Raw genomic sequence first — 22,053 nt, 5'->3', positions numbered from 1 at the left:
GCTGTGTCCAGTTCTGATGGCCCTGTTATAGGAAGGATTAAGCTGGAGAGGGTTCAGAAAAGATTTACCAGGACGTTGCCAGGAATGGAGGGCTGGAGTTGTAAGGACAGGCTGGAATTTTGTTCACCGGAGTGCAGGGCGTGGAGGGTGGATCTTACAGAGGTTTATAAAATTATGAGGAGCATGGATAAAGTGAATGATAGGTTTCTTTTCCCTCGCTTGCGAGATTTCAATGCTCTCGGGCACATTTTTAATGTGAGAGGAGGAAGATTTTAAAAAGACACGAGGGGCAACTGTTTTACAGAGAGTTGTTCGTGTATGGAACAAACCTCTAGAGGAAGAGGTGGATGTGGGCACAGTTACAATGTTTAAAAGACATTTGGATGAGTAAACGATGAAAGGTTTGGAGGCATGTGGGTCTGGAGCGGTCAGGTGGGACTAGTTTTGTTTGGGACCATGCAGAAGTGGGTACGGCGGATGCTGAAGATTAGAGTGGTGCTGGAAAAGCACATCAGGTCAGGCAGCATCCGAGGAGCAGGAAAATCGACGTTTCGGGCAAAAGCCCTTCACCCTGATGTGACCTGCTTTGCTTTTCCAGCACCACTCTGATTTTTGGGATTATGTTTCGGCGCAGACTGGTTGGACCGAGGAGTGTGTTTCCTTGCTGTATGAGTCTGCGAATCATACAGGAAGGAGTAGGAATGAAAACTGTTGGGAGTGTCATAAAAATCCAACAGGATGGATGTTGGTTCGAGTCTGGTGGTGCTAAGGGGAGGTGCAATGGTGCCATTGTTTTGTTTCCAGCACAATTACAGCATCTGCAGTAATTTGCTCCTGGGGGGAGCGAGAGGTAAAAATTGAGTCTGCTGCATAGTCACTCAGGAGTTAGGCAATGCAATTCATAGTCTAAAATTTCCTGATGAACTGTTTGGACTTGGGAGTGAGTTGCTGAGGTCCTCCAGGGTCTCGAGGGATTTTTCTTCCGCAAGCAAACCCGGCCCACTTACCTCACAATGGGGAGGCCGCATGATTGACAGGGTCCGAACCAATACGGGGTGACGGGGATGGCTGGAGACTCCGCCGAAATCCCAGCGCCTCCAACCAATGGGAATGCACAGAGGCGGGGCTGGAGTACTTGTCCGGCCGCTGGTCCTCCAACCAATAGGGGGGGGGGGGTGTGCAGGCGGCGGTCACGTGACCCCCCACGGGGAACGCGCAGCCTCATTGCCGCTGGGATTATCGGGGGTTCCGGCTGGCGGAGGGTGAGTCGGAGCGAAAGGGATGGAGGGAAACAATAAAGTCCGGGATCGCTGTGGAGTCTGAGTTTTTCGCAAGTACTCAGCAGAGGCCTCCGGACCCGAACTGCTTGCTCCGGACCCCGCATTGGCGGCGGGCCTGGCTGCGGTTGCGAGGTATACCTCTCCGCCTGAGGCCGGTTTGGCCGCCGCCATCTTTGTAGGGGGCGACTTTGTAGCGATGCGCATGTGCGCGCAGCCTCTGTTCGCCTTGTCTGTGCCCATCATGATCCTTCCAGCCTCCTACACTCCAAGGGGTAGGGGGGGGGGGTAAATTGTCCCAGAACTGCTAGTCTAATAACATCTACCTATAGCAGGGTGACCAGGACTTTTTTTTTTAAATGTTAGAATCCTGACAATGAGGAAACAGGCCCTTCGACCCAACAAGCCCCCCACCGACCCTCCAAAGAGTAACCCATTTCCCCCCCCCCTACCCTATGCTTACCCTTGTTTCCTGTAGAACAGGGGTAAATATAGGGTAGGGGGAATGGGTTACTCTTTGGGAATACTGTAGGGAATCTAATCTAATGCGCCTAACTTGACCACACTATGAGCAACGTGGCATGGCCAATTCACCTAACCTGCACATCCTTGGACTGTGGGAGGAAACTGGAGCACCCACACAGACAGGGGGGGGGGGGCAAGAGAATGTGCACAGACAGTCGCCCAAGGCTGAAATTGAACTCGAGTCCCTGGCGCCATGAGGCAGCAGTGCTAACCACTGAGCCACCGTGCCACCTATACACAGTACTCTCTCAAACCCTTTTTCACAGAGTCAAAAACGACCACACCTTTTGATTCTGATCTGCAGTCCTCACTTATTTTCCCATAGAGGCCAGATTCTTGTTATTGGTCCAGAATGGGTAGTGGATTCTCTTCCCTGATGGTCATTGGTAAACTAGATGACGTTTTACAACAATCCAGTAGATTTTACGGTCACTTTTTCCCCAGTGGTAACCCCACGGTGACCAGATTGATTCATTTCTCACACTATTTCTCCTTTTTGACATCGATTTCTCAGGCAATGAGAAGGGAGGATCGGCCGATTGGAAACCGGAGTTAAACTTCGCATCAGGATCTGGAGGAGTTGCCCAGTCTGTTGCGACCTGACTGCCAGCGGGCTTTGGGACATGGAAGGCGCAAGCGCCATTGAGGGCGGAGAGAAACCGTACGCATGCGTGCTGAACTTCGGCCAGCCGCCCGAGCTCAGGAGCCACCGGTGCAGTCGGCCCGGGGAGAAACCGTGGAAATGCGGGGACTGCGGGGCAGGGTTCCGCTGCTCGTCGGAACGGGAGGCACACCGGCGGGGTCACACCGGCGAGAGGCCGTTCACCTGCCCCGAGTGCGGGAAGGGATTCACCCGCACGTCCACCCTGCTGAGGCACCGGCGGGTTCACACAGCGGAGCGGCCTTTTGAATGCCCGCTCTGTGGCAAGCACTTCAAGAGCCCCAGCGAGCTGATCTTCCACCAGCGCGCTCACACCGACGAGAGGCCCTTTAAGTGCCCGGACTGCGGCAAGTGCTACAAAAGCTCCAGCAACCTGATGTCCCACCGACGCCTGCATGGAGAGGAGCGACCTTTCACCTGCCCCGACTGCGGGAATAGTTTCAAAAGTTCCAGCACTCTGGTGTCCCACAAACGCGTTCACACCGACGAGAGGCCCTTTGAATGCCTGGATTGTGTGAAGAGCTTCAAAAGCTCCAGGGAACTGACGCGCCACCGACTCGTCCACACCGAGGAGAGACCCTTCAAGTGCCCGGACTGTGGCAAGTGCTACAAAAGCACCAGCAACCTCCTGTCCCACCAGCGCGTTCACTCGGAGGACAGACCCTTCAAGTGCCCGGAGTGCGGGAAGTGCTTTAAGAGCTCCAGGGATTTGACGTCCCACCGGCGGGTGCACTCGGACGAGAGACCCTACCGATGCTCTGACTGTGGGAAACGCTTCAAGAGCCCGGGGGAGCTGATCCTCCACCAGCGCGCCCACACCAGCGAGAGGCCGTTCCGGTGCTCTCACTGCGGCACTGGCTTCAGGCGCTCGTCCCAGCTCACGACGCACCGGCGGGTTCACACTGGGGAGAGGCCGTTCCTCTGCTCTGAGTGCGGGATGGGATTCACGCGCACGGCTTACCTGCTGAGACATCAGCAGGTTCACAAGTGACCACACCCGTCTAGATTTGCTGTTAAACCCGTCCAGAAGGGCCACTGTGACGGTCGGGTTCCTTTCTCCTAATGAATGCCAGACCGGTTTTGAGGTGTTAATATTCTGAATGACACTGAAATAAATCAGCGTTGTGATATAATCCAACGTTGCGTTGAATCTTTTTAATATCTTGAACGTGAGTCGGTGTGAACGAAATAGAAAAGAAATTTTCCTCATCCCACCATCGGTTCATCAGGTGTTCCTTCCTAGAAACTGAGTGGTGACCTTATAGAGTTTTATAAAATCACAAGGGGTACGAATAGGGTGAATAACCAATGTCTTTCTCCCCAAGGTAGGGGGGAGTCTAAGATGAGAGGGCATAGGTTTAAGGTGAGAACAGAGAGGTTTAAAAGGGACCTGAGGGGTAACTTTTTCACGCAGAGAGTGGCGCGTGTATGCAATGAGCTGTCAGTGGAAGTGGTGGAGGCTGGTACAATTACAACATTTAAAAGGCATCTCGATGGCTATATGATTAGGAAGGGATCGGGGCTAAATGCTGGTGATGGGATTAGCTGGATTTAGGATATCTGGTCAGCATGGACGAGTTGGTCCAAAGGATCTGTTTCCGTGCTGTAGAATTCTATGACTCTCTGCTGTCTCCTCCAGCCTCACCTCCTGGAACTTCTGTGTCACAGATATTTGAGACAATCTAAGCTGATCTGCTGGCAGTGCTGATTTCGTCTTCTCCGCTAGCTCACTGGGACAAACCGCCTCTGAAGTTCCTCCCTGCCTGAGACTTGAACTCACTTCTTCCTCCTGGGTTTCTGTCCACCTCCGTTCCACTGATGACAGCCCTCGATGAACTGCACTGTTGAGCTTCCCCACGTTTGCTGATTGCTCTCTCTCTCTCCTCATACCATCCCTCTCGCCTCTAAATCTGCTGAGCTTCAAACTAAACAACCCCAATCCCACAAACTAATCCTCCAAATCCAACTTCCCTCTCCTCTCCAAACTCCTTGAATCGGAAATGCCCCATGATCCACTTTTTAAAGCAGAGCACCGTCACAGGATGTTTCTGGGAGAACAGATTCCAGATGGGGTCACAGGCAATTGGGAGTAGAACAGTGTGTGGATGGGCTCTGAGTCCATTGCCAGGGTTACAGATTGTGAACTGTTTCACGGGCTGTTGCTAGGGAAACAGAGTAAGGATGCGTTCACAGTCTGTTGCGTGGGGAACAGACTGTGGATTGGTTCACAGGCTGATGCCTCGGGAACAAAGAGTAACCCACCCAGACCCATTCCCCCGCCCTACATATACCCCTGACTAATGCACCTAACACTATGGGCAATTCACCTGACCTGCACATCTTTGGACTGTGGGAGGAAACCGGAGCACCCGGAGGAAACCCACGCTGACACAAGGAGATTGTGCAAATTCCACACAGACAGTTGCCAGAGGCAGGAATCGAACCCAGTCCCCTGGCGCTGTGAGGCAGCAGTGCTAACTACTGAGCCACCGTGCCACCCCAGATTATTCATTATAGTTAATATATGTCTGTCTCCCTGGGGCTGTCTTTTTCTCTCTCTGTCTCTGTGTGTTTCTCTGTCTCTCTCTCTCTCTCTCTCTCTCTGTTTTTCTCCTGCAGGCAGCCAGGAGGTGAACAGGATGCTGTATTGGCCTGTGTAGAGAGACATCAGCTTCTGTCAGAGCAAGGACAGGACTTTGTAACAAGTGTCCTGCTGCTTTACTACAGTCAGAGGCCACGCAGGCTTGTCTATGTTTTCTCTATTATCTTTTGGACAAAGGAGAGCCCCAGCTTTAAATCTGCCGACTGCCTGGCCAGTCAACATTGAGTTGCAATCAACTAGGTAAAAGTGAGGACTGCAGTTGCTGGAGATCAGAGTCAAGAGTGTGGTGCTGGAAAAGCACAGCAGGTCAGGCAGCATCCGAGGAGCAGGAGAGTCGACGTTTCGGGCAAAAGCCCTTAATCAAGAATGGGGTCAACACTGAATTGCAGGCCGGTGCCAACTCTCTGGCGTTCCCTGTCCATGTCTCTTGGGGAAAATCCCAATCGATATTCGACACACTGACTGCATCAGCTCTAGGAGCTGTGTTGGAAAGGGATGGAAGAGGGCCCTGTTAATCCTATTTAAACAACGGGAGCAGCAAACGACAGACACAAAACTGGGATCATATCTGTAAGTAATTCTCTCTTCTCACCAATTTATTTGGGGGGGGGGGGGCGATAAGGACATCACTTGCCCTCTCTCTTCGCTAATTCTCTGCTCTCTCTTTTACCCTCTCTCTCTGTCACTCACACGCTGGCTTTTTCTCTCACTCTGTGGGCTGCCACTCAGCACATCCACGCTTTGAGGACAGTGCTAAATGATGGGAGAGTGTTATTTTGTCAACCGGTGACTTTTCTTCAGCTGGTTTTAATTGGCTTGAAGGCAGGAGACAAAAGGGTGGTGGTGGAAGGTTGATTTTCAGACATTGCTCTACGACCCAACGGTGCGCCACAAGGATCGCTGCTTGGGGCCATTGCTTTTTTTTGTCATTTACATAAATGAATTCAATGTGAACGGAGTTAGTAAGATTACTAAGGGGCCTTGATAATGAGAAAGAGTTAAGTTTTGGATTGCGTGACTTTGACCAAATAAGAACTTGCAGTAAACAATGAGGTGCCGGAGGCACGCTTAGTGGGTTAACAAGGTGAAAAACATCCATTGTATAATGCCAGATGGCTTACTCTTTACTGTTGATGCTGGCTGGATTGCAACGGTCACCCAGTCAATACAGATGTCACCTCATTTGGATGCTGCTCCCTGTACGTGACTATATAATTCCTGGAGAATTTGCTGTTCTAGAGAAGATCGAGAACTCATGTCTCTGTGCACATGGGCGATCGTTCTTTCTCTCTCTCTCCCTCTTCCAGGGCCTGAAATAAAGATGAAGGAGGTAAAGCCATACTGTGTCTCTGAGTGTTTGCTTCGACTGATACGGGGATAAGGAAACGGGATGACAATCAAATTGGCCAATGGGCTGAATAATGGCGGACGGAGTTCAATCTGGATAAATGCGAGGTATTTCATTTTGGTACAACAAACAAGTGTAGGGCTTATGCAATTAATGGTAGGACCTTTGATAATGCTGTTGGTTACAAGGACCGAGGGGTGCAGTTACATAATTCTTTAAAGTTTGTATCACATATAGACAGGGTGGTTAAAAAGGTGTTTGGCACTCTTGCCTTCATTGCTCAGTCCTTTTGAGTATAGGAGTTGGGATGTTATGTTGAGATTGTACAGGTCACCCTGTTATAGGGAGGATATTATTAAGGTGGAGAGGGTTCAGAAGAGATTTACCAGGATGTTGCTGAGTATAGAAGGTTTGAATTAGAAAGGCTGGGACTTTTTTCACTGGAGCCTAGGAAGTTGAGAGGTGACTTGATAGAAATTTATAAAGTAATGAGAGGTATAGATAGAGTTGATGGTAGTTGTCTTTCTCAGAAGATGAGGAATTTGAAGACGATAGGGTACATTTTTGAAGGTGAGGGAGATATTTAAAAAAAAAAACACGGGCAAATGTTTCTCCACAAGGTGGTTAGAGTCCTGAGGAAGTGGTGAATGTGGGTACAATTACAATGTTTAAAAGACATTTGGATGGATATAGAACATTACAGTGCACTACAGGCCCTTTGGCCCTCGATGTTGCGCTGACCTGTGGAACCAATCTGAAGCCCATCTAACCTACACTATTCCACTCTTGTCCACATGCCTCTCCAATGCCCATTTAAATGCCCTTAAAGTTGGCGAGTCTACTACTGTTGCAGGCAGTGCGTTCCACACCCCTACTGCTGTCTGAGTGAAGAAACTACACCTGACATCTGACCTATATCTGTCACCCCTCAATTTAAAGCTATGTCCCCTGGATACATGAATAAGAAATGTTTGGAGGGATATGGGCCAGGAGCAGGCAGGAGGGACTAGTTTAGCTTGGGATTATGGTCAGCATAGACTGGTTGGACCGAAAGGTCTGTTTCCATGTTGTATGACTCTATGACTATACAACAAAAGAAAGAAGGCATTGGAATAACTCAACTCCATTGGAAAACTCAGATTAGATTCCCTACAGTGTGGAAACAGGCCCTTTGGCCCAACAAGTCCACACCGACCCATTCCCCACATTTACCCCTGACTAATGCACCTAACACTATGGGCAATTTAGTATGGCCAATTCCCCTAACCTGCACATTGGAGGAGAAAACCCGAGCACCCTGAGGAAACCCAGGCAGACACGGGGAGAATGTGTAAACTCCACACAGACAGTCGCCTGAGACGAGAATCAAACCCAGGTCCCTGCCACTGTGAGGCAGCAGTGCTAGCCACTGTGCTGCCCCAAGTATGGAAGATGGGGAGCTTGAAGACGATAGGGTACATTTTTTAAGGTGAGGGAGATATTTTAAAACAAACACGCGCTGTAATGTTCTGTAACTTAACAGAATGATAAAGTAACTATTACTAATTGACTGTTCCAATATGGTAACCTCCCATAGACAAAATTCAGAATACAGGTAGTCTTACATGCAACCCCAGTAGCCCAGGAGGGAAAAGAAAATTCTGAGAGAGTGGCGGTCAGGAAAGATTTACTGCAGCTTCCAACCCCGCTGAGACCCCAGCAAGTAAAAATAACTAAACCGAAAATCTCTGTTCTGTGAGAGATGAACCACATCCAGCCAGGCTGCTTCTATTGTTCCAACCTTAAAAATAAACCCAAGGCCTTGCAAGCTGTTTACTCTAGTGGCTCTGGTAGGCTGCTTGGCGTCTCTTTAAAACCTCTCTTGAAAAAGAAAACCCAGGATAAAGTACACCTCTTAAACACCATCTTAATTCTGATCCGTTTGTTTCCACTAACAGTCATCACTGCGTGCTTAGCTCCAGTGCCCCACCATCTCTCTCAGTTGCTAAATTATCAGCCTGTTTATCCCACGTCCAGAACTGATTGGCTGCAGCCTTCCCACCTTTGTTTGTTCAGTCGCCAGAACAAATTCTGTTCTCTAATGGCCGAGGCATTTAGGGTGAAACGGCAGGGAAACAGACCCTTGGGTCCAACTCGCCCACACCAAATGGATATACTAAAGTGATCCCGTTCCAGTTTGGCCCGTATCCTTTCTCATGTATCCACCCAGATGCCTTTTAAATGCTCTATCCGTACCAGCCTCCATCAAAGAGATGTACAGCACGGAAACAGACCCTTCGGTCCAACTTGTCCATGCCGACCAGATTTCCCAACCCAATCAAGTCCCACCTTCCAGCACCCGGCCCATATCCCTCCAAACCCTGCCTATTCATATCCCCATTCAAATGCCTCTTCAATGTTGCAATTGTACCAGCCTCCACCCCATCCTCTGGCAGCTCATTCCATACATGTACCACCCTCTGCGTGACAAAGTTGCCCCTTAGGTCTCTTTGATATCTTTTCCCCTCTCACCCTAAACCTGTGCCCTCTAGTTCTGGACTCCCCGACCCCAGGGAAAAGACTTTGCCTATTTATCCTATCCGTGCCCCTCAATTTTGTAAACCTCTATAAGGTCACCCCTCAGCCTCCGACGCTCCAGGGAAAACAGCCCCAGCCTGTTCAGCATCTCCCTGTACACCACTTCCTCTGGCTGCTCGTTCCACACACGCACCACCCTCTGCGTGAAAAAGTCGCCCCTCAGAAATCTTTTGCCTCTCTCATCTTAAATGTATACCCTCTGGTTTTAGACTACCCTGCTCTGAGGGACAAAAAAATCCTAGTGTATTCACCCCATCCGTGCCCCTCGTGATTTTATAAACCTCTATCAGGTCAAACGCCCAGCCTCCGATGCTCCGGGGTAAAAAAAGCACTGATGAACTAATGGGGTGATGAGGGAAAGGATTTTTGCACGGCCCGTGGTAAGGATCTGCAATCTGCTGCCAGAGACGGTGACAGGGGCATATTAGGAAGGTGCTGCCACACTGTTCTTTAGTTGTGTTTGTACCCTGGATTCAGTCGTTGTCAAATGATTTACCCACAGACTGCAAGCATCAGTTGCATTGTCATTTTATTGATCACACAATATCTAGTACCACTCAGGAAGCGTGACACAGGTTACATTGGTAAATTCAGGACGTCATCGAGAACCAAGAACTGAAACACTTTACTGGTTGAAACACTTTACGATCATATTCTTAAAAGCGAGAGAGAGGATTATTCCCCAACACCGGTGCCTTCCAGGCGAGGGATAGCATTTGTACTCTCACCACCACCTGCAGGACTGAGAGATAGATGTTCGGAAGTCAGTGGTTCCCAGGGAGCAGCTCGGACAGATGTGTGACAGCCGTCGGGCCCATTTAAATCCTCCTGATTGTTTTGTTGACGGGTGAGGCCTGCATGCTCTCTGAGGCCGCATTGCTGATGCCAAAACAAAGCCTGGGGAAAGGAAGGCCTTTGTTTTTTCTTGTAGAAATTCCACTTCTTCAATAATCAGGGTCACCTTGTAATGTATTCAGCGTCAGGACGCAGTTTCGTTCAATCATAATCAGTATTGTCTCAGAACTGTATTAATAATAATAATAATAATAATAAATATCCTGTTACACCAGTGGAGAACCTCAAGTTCCTAAGAGTGATGATAACCCTCAACATGTCCAGGACGTCCCAGGTAGATGCGACAGTCAAGAAGGTACAACAATGCCTCGTCTTCCACAGGCGGCTGAGGAGATTCGGCACAGCCGTAAGGACCCTCGCCAACTTTTACAGATGCACCACTGAGAGCATGCTGTCCGGGTGTGCGACAGCCTGGTACGGCAACTGCTCTGCCCAGGACCGTAAGAAAGGTGGTGTGTGCACAGCCCAGACTATCACGGAGGCCAACCTCCCATCCGTGGACTCCATTTATACGTCTGTGGAAAGGTTGCCAACAGCATCAAAGACCCCTCTCACCCAGTCAGGAGGTGATACAGAAGCTTGAACGCACGCACCAGCAGGTTCAGGAACAGCTTCTTCCCGGCTGGTATTAGAGCAGTGAATGGACTTTCTAACGTCGAATAATGCTGACCTTGCCTAGTGCACGTCCTGTGCAGTGTACCGTGTACGCCTCTGCCTAAGTTTTTTTCTCCTTACGGTCTGTATCTCCTCACTTACTCCAAATTGCCTATACTGCTCGTAAACAAAGCTTTTCACTGTATTTATGTACACGTGACAACAAATCACATCAAACAATGCTCAGAGTCTGATGACATTAATATAGCTTCCGATTATGTTCATCCTCAGAGTCCGAATACTTAACATTCAGGAGATTATCGCATTATTAAAACCCTGATTAGTCTGGTGTCAACTGCAGCAATAATCAGTATGTTATTATCTAAATAAAGGGCCCTATTAATAATCAAGACTCTGTAACATTAATGAAAGGATCTAATGATTTAGACAGCTTCAATTGCAATTATCAGTCGCCCCCCTCCTTTACTAAGCAAGAAGCGAATGCTCAAGATGAACTATTTATCTTTATATTCAGAGTCCTATTACATAGATTCTGGATTAGAGTGGTGCTGGAAAAGCACAGCAGTTCAGGCAGCATCCGAGGAGCAGGAGAATCGACATTTCGTTTTCCTGCTCCTTTTTACATCGAGTCCAACAGACCCTTCGGCCCAACCAGTCCATGCGGACCATAATCCCAAACTGAACTCGCCCCACCTGCCTGCGCTTGGCCCATATTCCTCTAAACATCTCTTATTTATGGACTTATCTAAGCGTCTTTTAAAATGTTGTAACGGTCCCCGCACCTGCCACTTCCTCATCCCACACACAAACCACCCTCTGTGTAAAACATTTGCCCCTCGGGTCTTTTTTAAAATCTTTCTCCTGTCACCTTAAAAAAATGTGCCCTTTCGTCCTGAAATCCACCATCCTCGGGAAAAGACAACTACCGGTAACTCTATCGATAGCCCTCATCATTTTATAAACCTCTATAAGATCACTCCCCAACCTCCTACCCTCCAGTAGAAAATCATCCCAGCCTTTCTCTAGAGCTCAAATCCTCCATTCCCAGCAACATCCTGGTAAATCTCTTCTGAACCTTTTCCAGCTAATAATATCCTACCTGCAACAGGGAGACCAGAACTGGAAACAGCGTTCCAGAACAGGCCTGACCAACATCCTGTACAACCTCATCTCCACCCCTACACTCAAAGGTCTGATCAATGAAGGCTAGCGTGCTAAACGTCTTCTTAACAGCCCTGGCTGTACGTGACGTAAACTTTAAATCAATAATCAGGAGCCAGTTAAAGTCATTTGCTGATTGTTGATAATTCTGGTGGTAAAACATGAATAATCTAAATGCTTAATCTTAAATATCTTGGCCTCCACAGCCCGCTGCAGCAATGAGTTCAGCAGAGATTCACCACCCTCTGGCTGTAGAAATTCTTCCTCGTCTCAGATCTAAAGGGTGAGCCCTTCACTCCGTGGCTGTGCCCTGGGCTCCTAGTCTCTCCTACTCCCTGTCCACTCTATCCAAGTCTCACAGTGTTCTGTAAGTCTCAAAGGGATTCCTGCCCCGCCTTCCCCCAAACTCTGTAGAGTACAGACCCAGAGTCCTCAACCGCTCCTCACATGACAAGCCCTTCATCCCCGGAATCGTTCTTGTGAACCTCCCCTGCAGCCCTTCCAGCACATCCTTCCTTAGATACGGGGCCCAAAACGGTTCAAAATGTTCCAAATCTTGGGTGAGGTTAATAGCAGCGAAGAGAGAAGGACCCTACTGTGAAGTCAACTTGGGTTGCATCTCAGGAGTGAATCCCTTCCCAAACTCTGAACACGTGAACGGCCTCCCTCCAGTGGGACATCGCTGGTGTGTCAGCGAGTCGGGTGACTGAGGAAATCCCTTCCGTTTCTCAGAGCGGGTGAGCGGCCTCTGCCCACTGTGGACTCACCGGTGTGTCAACAGGCAGGGTAAAAGGAGTGATTCCATTTCCTCACTCAGAGCTGGTGAACGGCCTCTCCCTGGCGTGAATCCGCTGGTGTGTCAGCAGGCTGGATAACTGAGTGAACCTCTGCTCACACGCGGAGCAGGGGAACGGCCTCTCCCCGGTGTGAACCCGCTGGTGCACACGGAGGTTGGACGCAGAGCGGAACCTCTTGCCACAGGACGTGCAGCTGAACGGCCTCTCCTCGGTGTGAATGCGCTGGTGTGACCAAAGTCCGGAAGACTGACTGAATCCTTTGCCGCACACGTTGCAAGTGAACGGTCTCTCCCCGGCGTGGACCCGCAGGTGGGCGATGAGATCGGGGGGCTGCCGGAACCTCTTCCCGCAGGAACCGCAGCCGAACGGTCTCTCCTCCGAGTGGACCCTCTGGTGGGACGTGAGGCCGCCCGATTGAGTGAAGCCCTTCCCACACACTGAGCAGGTGAAGGGCCTCTCCCCTGTGTGAAGCCGCTGGTGTGCCGTCAGGTTGGTGGACTGAGCGAACCCCTTACCGCACGTGGAGCAGGCGAACGGCCTCTCCCTGGTGTGAAGCCGGCGGTGCGCGGCGAGGTTGCTCGCGAACCTGAACCGCTTCCCGCAGGAGGCGCAGCCGAACGGCCGCTCCTCGGTGTGAAGCCGGCGGTGCGCGGCGAGGTGGCTCGAGTACCTGAACCGCTGCCCGCAGGCCCTGCAGCTAAACGGCCGCTCCTCGGTGTGAGTCCGCTGGTGCAACATCAGGCTGGAAGACTGAGCGAATCCCTTCCCGCACTCTGAGCAGGAGAACGGTCTCTCCCCGGTGTGATTGCGTTGATGGTTTTCCAGCACGGACGGATACTTGAATCCCTTCCCACAGTCATCACATTTCCAAGGTTTCTCCATGTTGTGGGTATCCCTTCTGTTCAATTTAGATGACAAGTCGAAGCCTCGTCCACTCGGAGCACGCGTGTCTGGCTCTCTGACTGTTTAAAGTTCATTGCACAGTAGGTTCACTGGAACACTCTCACTTAGATGGTGCTATCCCTGTCATATTGATGATCTCGATATTTTCCCACGGGCAGATCGGACAAATATTCCTCCTTTCACATTCACCGAGTGACTGTCAGATCTTGACATGAAGTTTGGTTCAAGCTCCTCCACTGTAAAATTGCTCCGCGTCCTACCTGAAGAAAATGACAAAACTCTTCACTGCAAATTCAGTGTAATTCAGAACAGGCAATTCGAGTTGCTTTTCTGCCTACAAAGGTTTAAATCCTCACGCCACACGCACTCCCTCTTGCACTGCCTGAATTCAAAACCCACCTATTCAAACCTCCTAAACGTGAATGAAAAGCCTTGGAGGTCACCAACGGGCCAACTTGTAAAGATTGCTACATCCCCATTTGAAACAGCAATGAGCGATGTTTTTGTTCTCCAGAGGTTTGGGGCTCCCCGGGAAAGTGGTGGAAGAACATTACTCCTGAAAAGCGCGGCAGCGGGAGGATATGGGCTGAGTATGTGGAGTGATTAGCTCAGACCCTGATCTGATTGCACGGCAGCTCGGTGGTTAGCACCGCTGCCTCACAGCGCCTGCGACATAAGTTCAATTCCACCCTCGGGGTGACTATCTGTGCGGAGTTTGCGCATTCTACCACCACCCCCCCCCCCCCCCCCCCCCCAAAATTGTGTCTACATGGGTTACCTCCAGGGACTCTGGCTTCCTCCCACAGTCCAAAAGATATGCAGGTTAGGGAGCATTGGCCGTGCTAAATTACCCATAGTGCCCAGGGATGTGAGGGTAGGGTGTGTTGGTCATGCTAAATTACCCATAGAGCCCATGAATTTGTAGGTGAGAGTGGATTGGCCATGCTAAATTACCCATAGTGCCCAGGGATGTGCAGGTTAGGGTGGATTGGCCGTGCTAAATTACTCATAGAGCCCATGGATTTGTAGGTGAGAGTGGATTGGCCATGCTCAATTACCCATAGTGCCCAGGGATGTGCAGGTTAGGGTGGGTTGGCCGTGCTAAATTACCCATCGTGTCGAGGGATGTGCAGGTTAGTGTGGATTGTCCGTGCTAAATTACCCATAGTGCCCAGGGATGTGCAGGTTAGGGTGGATTGTCCGTGCTAAATTACCCATAGTGCCCAGGGATGTGCAGGTTAGGGTGGGTTAGCCGTGCTAAATTACCCATAGAGCCCATGGATTTGTAGGTGAGAGTGGATTGGCCATGCTAAATTACCCATAGTGCCCAGGGATGTGCAGGTTAGGGTGGATTGGCCGTGCTAAATTACTCATAGAGCCCATGGATTTGTAGGTGAGAGTGGATTGGCCATGCTCAATTACCCATAGTGCCCAGGGATGTGCAGGTTAGGGTGCGTTGGCCGTGCTAAATTACTCATGGTGCCCAGGGATGTGCTGGTTCGGGTGGGTTGGCCGTGCTCAATTACCCATAGTGCCCAGGGATGTGCAGGTTAAGGTGGATTGGCCATGCTAAATTACTCAGTGTCCAAGGATGTGCAGGTTAGGGTGAATTGGCCATGCTAATACCCATAGTGCCCAGGGATGTGCAGGTTAAGGTGGATTGGCCATACTAAATTACCCATAGTGCCCAGGCATATGTAGTTTAGGGTGAATTGGCCGTGCTAAATTACCCATAGTGCCCAGGGATGTGCAGGTTAGGGTGGGTTGGCCGTGCTAAATTACCCATCGTGTCGAGGGATGTGCAGGTTAGTGTGGATTGTCCGTGCTAAATTACCCATAGTGCCCAGGGATGTGCAGGTTAGGGTGGATTGTCCGTGCTAAATTACCCATAGTGCCCAGGGATGTGCAGGTTAGGGTGGGTTAGCCGTGCTAAATTACCCATAGTGCCCAGGGATGTGCAGGATAGGGTGGGTTGGCTATGCTAAATTACCCATAGTGCCCAGGGATGTGCAGGTTAGGGTGGATTGGCCGTGCTAAATTGCCCATAGTGCCCAGGGATGTGCAGGTGAGGGTGGTTTGGCCATGCTAAAATACCCATAGTGCCCAGGGATGTGCAGGTTAGGGGTGGATTAGCCGTGCTAAATTACCCATAGTGCCCAGGGATGTGCAGGTTAGGGTGGATTGGCCGTGCTAAATTACCCATAGTGCCCAGGGATGTGCAGGTTTGGCCGTGCTAAATTACCCATAGTGCCCAGGGATGTGCAGGTTCGGGTGGATTGGTCGTGCTCAATTACCCATAGTGCCCAGGGATGTGCAGGTTAGGGTGGATTGGCCGTGCTAAATTACCCATAGTGCCCAGGGATGTGCAGGTTAGGGTGGATTGGCCATGCTAAATTACCCATAGTGCCCAAGGATGTGCAGGTTAGGGTGGATTGGCCGTGCTAAATTACCCATAGTGCCCAGGGATGTGCAGGTTAGGGTGGGTTGGCTATGCTAAATTACCCATAGTGCCCAGGGATGTGCAGGTTAGGGTGGATTAGCCGTGCTAAATTACCCATAGTGCCCAGGGATGTGCAGGTGAGGGTGGTTTGGGCATGCTAAATTACCCATAGTGCCCAGGGATGTGCAGGTTAGGGTGGATTGGCCGTGCTAAATTACCCATAGTGCCCAGGGATGTGCAGGTTAGGGTGGATTGGCCGTGCTAAATTACCCATAGTGCCCAGGGATGTGCAGGTTAGGGTGGATTGGCCGTGCTAAATTACCCATAGTGCCCAGGGATGTGCAGGTGAGGGTGGTTTGGCCATGCTAAATTACCCATAGTGCCCAGGGATGTGCAGGTTAGGGTGGATTGGCCATGCTAAATTACCCATAGTGCCCAGGGATGTGCAGGTTAGGGTGGATTGGCCGTGCTAAATTACCCATAGTGCCCAGGGATGTGCAGGTTAGGGTGGGTTGGCTATGCTAAATTACACATAGTGCCCAGGGATGTGCAGGTTAGGGTGGATTAGCCGTGCTAAATTACCCATAGTGCCCAGGGATGTGCAGGTTAGGGTGGATTGGCCGTGCTAAATTACCCATAGTGCCCAGGGATGTGCAGGTGAGGGTGGTTTGGCCATGCTAAATTACCCATAGTGCCCAGGGATGTGCAGGTTAGGGTGGATTGGCCATGCTAAATTACCCATAGTGCCCAGGGACGTGCAGGTTAGGGTGGATTGGCCGTGCTAAATTACCCATAGTGCCCAGGGATGTGCAGGTTAGGGTGGATTGGCCATGCTAAATTACCCATAGTGCCCAGGGACGTGCAGGTTAGGGTGGATTGGCCGTGCTAAATTACCCATAGTGCCCAGGGATGTGCAGGTTTGGGGGGATTGGCCGTGCTACATTACCCATAGTGCCCAGAGATGTGCATTTTGAGGTGGGTTAGCCATTGGGAAATGGAAGGTTACGAGGATAGGTTTGATGGGGGCGTTGGGTCATCTGGGCTGGGCCAGTGTGGTCGCGATGGGCTTGAATGGCTTTGTAGGGGCGGGACAGGAGGCGGGGACTTTTGGGCGCGAAGCGACGGGATTGGTGACAGGGAAAGGGCACGGGACCCAATAGGGAAAGGGCGGGGCGGGGCCGGGGGGGAGACAGAAAGGCCATACAGCCAATCAGAGGACGAGCCGAGCGGGGAACCCAGTCCTGATTGGCTCAGCGGCGCGAAGCACGCGCCCGGCCGTTAACTGGCGCCCCGTATTCGAAAAAACAAACAAACAAACAACCAACCGCCCGTTCGAAATGCCGGGCCGTTACCTTCTGCTTCGGATGTCAAGACCGCACGGAGGTCGTTTACAATCGACCCCCTGCCCACGGGAGCTCCATGTCCCGCTGCCCGCGGACACCTGTGGTCTCTCACCCGCTGCCGGTCGCTCCAGCCCGTCTGTCGGCGGCTGCCGCACTAAAGGGAGGTAGGGGGGCATGCCTGGAGGACCGCCGGTCCTCCAACCAATCGGAGCGAACGAGGGGGGGCGGGGCTGGTCCGTCAGCCAATCGGATTGAACGGGAGGGGCGGGGCTCGTTGGCTGCGTGACCACGCGCGTGTGGTTGGGTGGGGGAGCGTGGAGAAAACCAGCCAATCGGAGTGAATGCAGGGCGGGGCTTGTGCTCACTGAGCGAGGCGGCTGTTTCTCCATCCACTCGGAAGCGAATGAGGGGGCGCGACCGGAGGGCCGAGGGCGGGGCCGGAGGACCGGAAGGAGGGTGTGCTGCAACCAATTGGTGTCAATGAGGGGCGGGGCTCGAGTAGGACTCGAGTCCCCACCCCAATGCCCCGCCGCCATGTTGTAGAGGGGTCAGACCAACTGGGACAATACAGCCTTAGTGGAGGTTGAGGTTGCACAGAAAGTAGAATGATCTATTTTCCTTTCTATCCTATCCTGAGAGTAAGGATTTCTTTTTAAAAAATGTGCATCTCTTTCCACAAGGTTATCAGGAACAAGAATATGTACAGATAGGAAAATCCAGTGACAGAGTGGGAAAAGGTTTCCAACATCAATGACACTGGGAAAGCCCCAAGACACCCCCTACATACTCAACCGGTGAAAGGTTGACCTGATTTATTATTGTCACATTCACCTGGGTACAGCGAAGGATTTTGGTTATGCACGTTCGCCTGCTCCTTCAGTTGAAAGAGATTGATGCAGGGGGGTAAAGATGTTTACCCGCCAACAAGCCCGCAACAGTGAGAGGCAACTCTGCACCAGCCCTGTGTGCGGGAAGGGATTCAGCGGGTCCGTGCACCTGGCAGAGCGCCCACAGGCACACCACAGCGACAGAGCCTTCGGGGGCTCTCAGTATGGGAAGAGATTCACTCGGCCTTCCCGAGACGCCGGGCGCCAGCTGGTCCGGTCGGAGAAGAGGCTTTTCAAGTGTTCCGAATGCGAGAAGACTTTCGGGAAAAGCAGCGGCCTGCTGGCCCACCGCCGCGCTCACGTGGGAGAGAGGCCGTTCGCTTGCTCCGAATGCGGGAAGAGATTCGCGCGTTTGTTCCACCTTCAGATACACAACCACGTTCACACCGGGGAGAGGCCGTTCACTTGCCCGGTGTGCGGGAAGGGATTCGTCCAGTCCTCGGACCTTCAGAAACACAAGCGAGTTCACACCGGGGAGAGGCCGTTCGCCTGCTCCGAGTGTGGGAAGAGGTTCTCTGACTCGTCCCACCTCTTGACACACCAGCGGGTTCACACCGGGGAGAAGCCATTCACCTGCTCAGAGTGTGGGAAGAGTTTCCCTCGTCTTTCCCATCTTGTGATACACAAGCGTGTTCACACTGGGGAGAGGCCGTACGTTTGTGCAGTGTGTGAGAGAGGATTTACTTGTTCTCACCACCTGCAGAAACACCAGTCTGTTCACACTGGGAGTAGGGCCTTCAGCTGCTCCCTGTGTGGAAAGTGTTTCACTCAGTCATCCAGCCTCCAGAGACATCAACGCACTCACACTGGGGAAAAGCCATTCACCTGCTCCGTGTGCGGAAAGAAATTTGCTCAGTCATCTGAATACACTGAACACCAAAGAGTTCACTCTGACAACAGACCTTTTAAATGCTCTGAATGCGAGAAGACCTTTAAGAGAAAGCACGATTTGCTCAAGCATCAGTATGTTCATAGCGGGGAGAAGCCTTTCCCCTGCTCCGAATGCGGCAAGAGATTCATCAATTCATCCGATCTGGTGCGACACCAGGGCACCCACACGGGGGAGCGGCCGCTCACCTGCTTCATGTGCGGGAATGGATTCAGTGACTCCTCCCACTTGCTGAGACACCAGCGAAGTCACACCGGGGAGAGGCCATTCGCTTGCTCTGTGTGTCAGAAGGGATTCACGCACTCGTCCAGCCTGCTGCGACACCAACGCGTGCACACTGGGGAGAGGCCGTTCACCTGCTCGGTGTGCGAGAAGCGATTCACTCACTCGTTCAACCTGCTGAGACACCAGCGTGTTCACACTGGGGAGAGACCGTTCACCTGCCCTGTGTGTGAGAAGAAATTTAGACACTCCTCCCACCTGCTGAGACACCAGCGCGTTCACATATTGCCGGCAAATGTTGTCACGGCTGAGAATGAAATCCAGGACTGAATTTTTTTTTCCCCCCCCCCTCTCCTTTATGACTAGATCATTTTCAGTGCTTATGCCTTTGGTAAACACAAAACCGAGTCATTTTACAGGGACTGAACGTAAGTGTGTGTCCCACAGCACCTCTGTCACCCACAAGGTGCGAATCAAGGCTGCAAACCACCTAAATTAAAATCCCCTCAGGAAGTGTAATTAACAGGAGCCTGGTGAGGTTCCTGTGAAGCTGACAGTTAGGCCTGTGCTGGTTTTGTTATTGTGCCTGTAATGGAAAATGTCTGAACCACTGCCTCGGTGGAATTTTGCCTGTCGTGAGAGTGGATTAATGAGTCTCGTGTCCTTGCTCATGTTGGCTGCGATGGTGTAGAACGGGTGACGTTCAAAGAGCTGGTCTTTGTGTGGAGATGTGAGATGTGTATGAAAGTGACACAGCCTTGTGCTCATAGTCAGAACAATGTGCAGGTCTCCTTGTGGTTTGAGCGGGGTCAGATGACCAATGTGAAAAAGTTAACTGTAAAATCCCCTGCGTACTTGCAGCCTGGAGAGAGAGAGTGGAACTCTGAATCTACTGTATTTTCTGTCTTGTCTGGATTGGGTAACAATACTCTCTTGTTACAGAGCTGAGAGCACTGAATTCAGTGTACTATCGCACTTCTCTAGATCAGGTAACTGTAGTCTATTATCACAGCGCTGAGAGCTCTGAATTCAGTGTACTATCGCACTTCTCTAGATCAGGTAACTGTAGTATTTTATCACAGCGCTGAGAGCTCTGAATTCACTGTACTATCCCAGTTCTCTGGTTCAGATAACCACACTTCATCTGTATCATCACAGAGCTGCAAATAAAGTCAGTGAGAGACAATCTGTTGTTGGGAACTTGAGTATCTGGTGTCTGAAAGCACAAAGGTTTGACATTTAGAGTCCAAGAGACATACACTGAAACACATCTCGGCCCAATCCTCCAGCTTAATTTTCACGAGACAGCGTCTCTTACCAAGCCTACTGAGTGGACAGAACATGGAAACGATCCCGACTGGAAGAAACTGTCCAGTCATTTGTTAATATTTCTCAACTGCAGCCAGGTTCCAATTGTCACTTTCTGTTACATTAAAGCCAATAGCGGAGGGAGAGTGATTATTCGAATGTTGAAAGGTTGAGTTATAAAGATAGGCTGGGACTTTTTTTCTCTGGAGCAGTGGAGGTTGAGAAGTGATCTTCTGGAGGTATATAAAATCATGATGGGGAGAGGTAAGGTGAACCGGTAGGTATCTTTTCCCTAGAATGGGGGATTTCAAGACTGGGGGGGGGGTGGGGGGCATATTTTTAAGGGGAGAAGAGAAAGATTAAAAAAAAAAGACGTTGGGGGGAAGAATTTGTCTTACGCAGAGGGTGGTTTGTGTGTGGACTGAACTTCCAGAGGAAGTGGTGGATGCGGGCACAGATACAACATTGAAAAGACGGGATAGGAAACGTTTGGAGGGATATGGGCCAGGAGCAGGGAGGTGGGACTAGTTCCAGTTTGGGATCATGAACCAGTTGGCCGAAAAGGTCTGATTTTGTTCTGTATGACTCCACGGCTCCTGGAGAAGGCTGAGGAGTTTTTTTTAATGATTATAAAATTATGGGCCCAGATAGCTTGGAAAGACGTCTGATTGGCAAGGTCAATAAACCCTGAGGCAGCGGTTTAAAGTAAAGAGCTGAAAGGACTGGAGGAAGGTGAAGGTGGAGTATTTCTCACTGCGATGCTGGTGGGGGCGCTGGAATTCACTGGAAGCGTGCTGGAGGTCCGCATTCCTACAGGATGATGGGCTAAGAGTTGGAAAGTGGGAATCAGACTGCAAATATCATGTCCCGGCCAGCGAACGGAGGCTGAAAGGCCTTCTCCACGCTGCAAATTCTGTGACGAAAGGCAGTTCTTGTGTTGATATCCTGAGTCAGGCCTCGGCCCTGTTCGTTTGCTCCCAAGGTTGACGCGACGGTGTGGGGGTCAAGGTACCGGGAGCAGTGAATGAAACGTAATTGCCCGGAAATGCTGGTCTTGTTTATCTGGTTCTGTTTCAATCGCTTCTGCCGAACGTGGCCCTCCCCCAGTGCTTTTCTGCAACAAGCTCTGAGTCCGCTTAGAGTCATAGAGATGGACAGCACTGAAACAGACCCTTCGGTCCAACTCATCCATGCCGACCAGTTATTCCCAATCCAATCTAGTCCCACCTGCCAGCACCCGGCCCATATCACTCCAAACCCTTCCTATTCATATACCCATCCAAATGCCGCAATCGTACCAGCCTCCACCACTTCCTCTGGCAGCTCATTCCATACCCGTACCACCCTCTGCGTGAAACAGTTGTCCCTTAGGTCTCTTTTACATCATTCCCCTATCACCCTAAACCTAAGCCCCTCTAGTTCTGGACTCCCCGACCCCAGGGAAAACACCTTGTCTATTTACCCTATCCCTGTCCCTCATGATTTTATAAACCTCTATCAGATCACCCCTCAGCTTCCAACGTTCCAGGGAAAACAGCCCCAGCCTGTTCAGCCCCTCCCTGTAGCTCAAACCCTCCAACCCTGGCAACATCCTTGTAAATCTTTTCTGAACCCTTTCAAGTTTCACAACATCTTTCCGATGG

General features: G+C 50.9%; 3 protein-coding genes across 5 annotated transcripts in view; 2 read left to right on the top strand and 1 right to left on the bottom strand.

Moving 5' to 3' along the window:
• Positions 1-17,249, bottom strand: part of LOC122543582 (uncharacterized) — a 37,550-nt gene extending 20,301 nt beyond the window's left edge. The window contains exons 1-2 of one of the 2 annotated variants that reach the window (XM_087974884.1): positions 17,114-17,249; positions 12,444-13,581 (exon numbers count right to left, since the gene is read on the bottom strand). In XM_087974884.1, the coding sequence (XP_087831010.1) occupies positions 12,444-13,300 (857 nt within the window). In that variant the 5' untranslated portion in view covers positions 13,301-13,581; positions 17,114-17,249. Of the gene's footprint in view, positions 1-5,723; positions 6,376-12,443; positions 13,582-17,113 lie in introns of those variants that run through there. The other variant, XR_015751518.1, reaches the window with a different exon arrangement.
• On the top strand, positions 1,197-10,226 carry LOC122543579 (uncharacterized). Of its 2 annotated transcripts, none has more exons than XM_087974878.1 (4): positions 1,197-1,262; positions 2,317-5,635; positions 6,373-6,520; positions 10,061-10,226. In XM_087974878.1, the coding sequence occupies exon 2, from the start codon at positions 2,426-2,428 to the stop codon at positions 3,452-3,454; it is 1,029 nt and encodes a 342-aa protein (XP_087831004.1). In that variant the 5' UTR covers positions 1,197-1,262; positions 2,317-2,425; the 3' UTR covers positions 3,455-5,635; positions 6,373-6,520; positions 10,061-10,226. The 2 variants fall into 2 exon arrangements, with proteins under 2 accessions (XP_087831004.1, XP_087831003.1); XM_087974877.1 differs by lacking the exon at positions 1,197-1,262 and adding an exon at positions 1,293-1,412.
• A 386-nt stretch (positions 17,250-17,635) lies between the features above and the next one.
• On the top strand, positions 17,636-20,288 carry LOC122543576 (uncharacterized). Its single transcript, XM_043682382.2, has one exon. It carries the CDS (start codon positions 18,014-18,016, stop codon positions 19,430-19,432), a length of 1,419 nt encoding a protein of 472 aa, XP_043538317.2. The 5' UTR covers positions 17,636-18,013; the 3' UTR covers positions 19,433-20,288.
• The last annotated feature ends 1,765 nt before the right edge of the window (positions 20,289-22,053 follow it).

Source organism: Chiloscyllium plagiosum, unplaced genomic scaffold (genome assembly GCF_037043375.1).
Source record: "Chiloscyllium plagiosum isolate Xiang-an unplaced genomic scaffold, Cpla_swu_hap1 HiC_scaffold_27, whole genome shotgun sequence".
Classification (NCBI taxonomy): domain Eukaryota; kingdom Metazoa; phylum Chordata; class Chondrichthyes; order Orectolobiformes; family Hemiscylliidae; genus Chiloscyllium; species Chiloscyllium plagiosum.
This window is presented reverse-complemented; position numbering and strand designations above follow the sequence as displayed.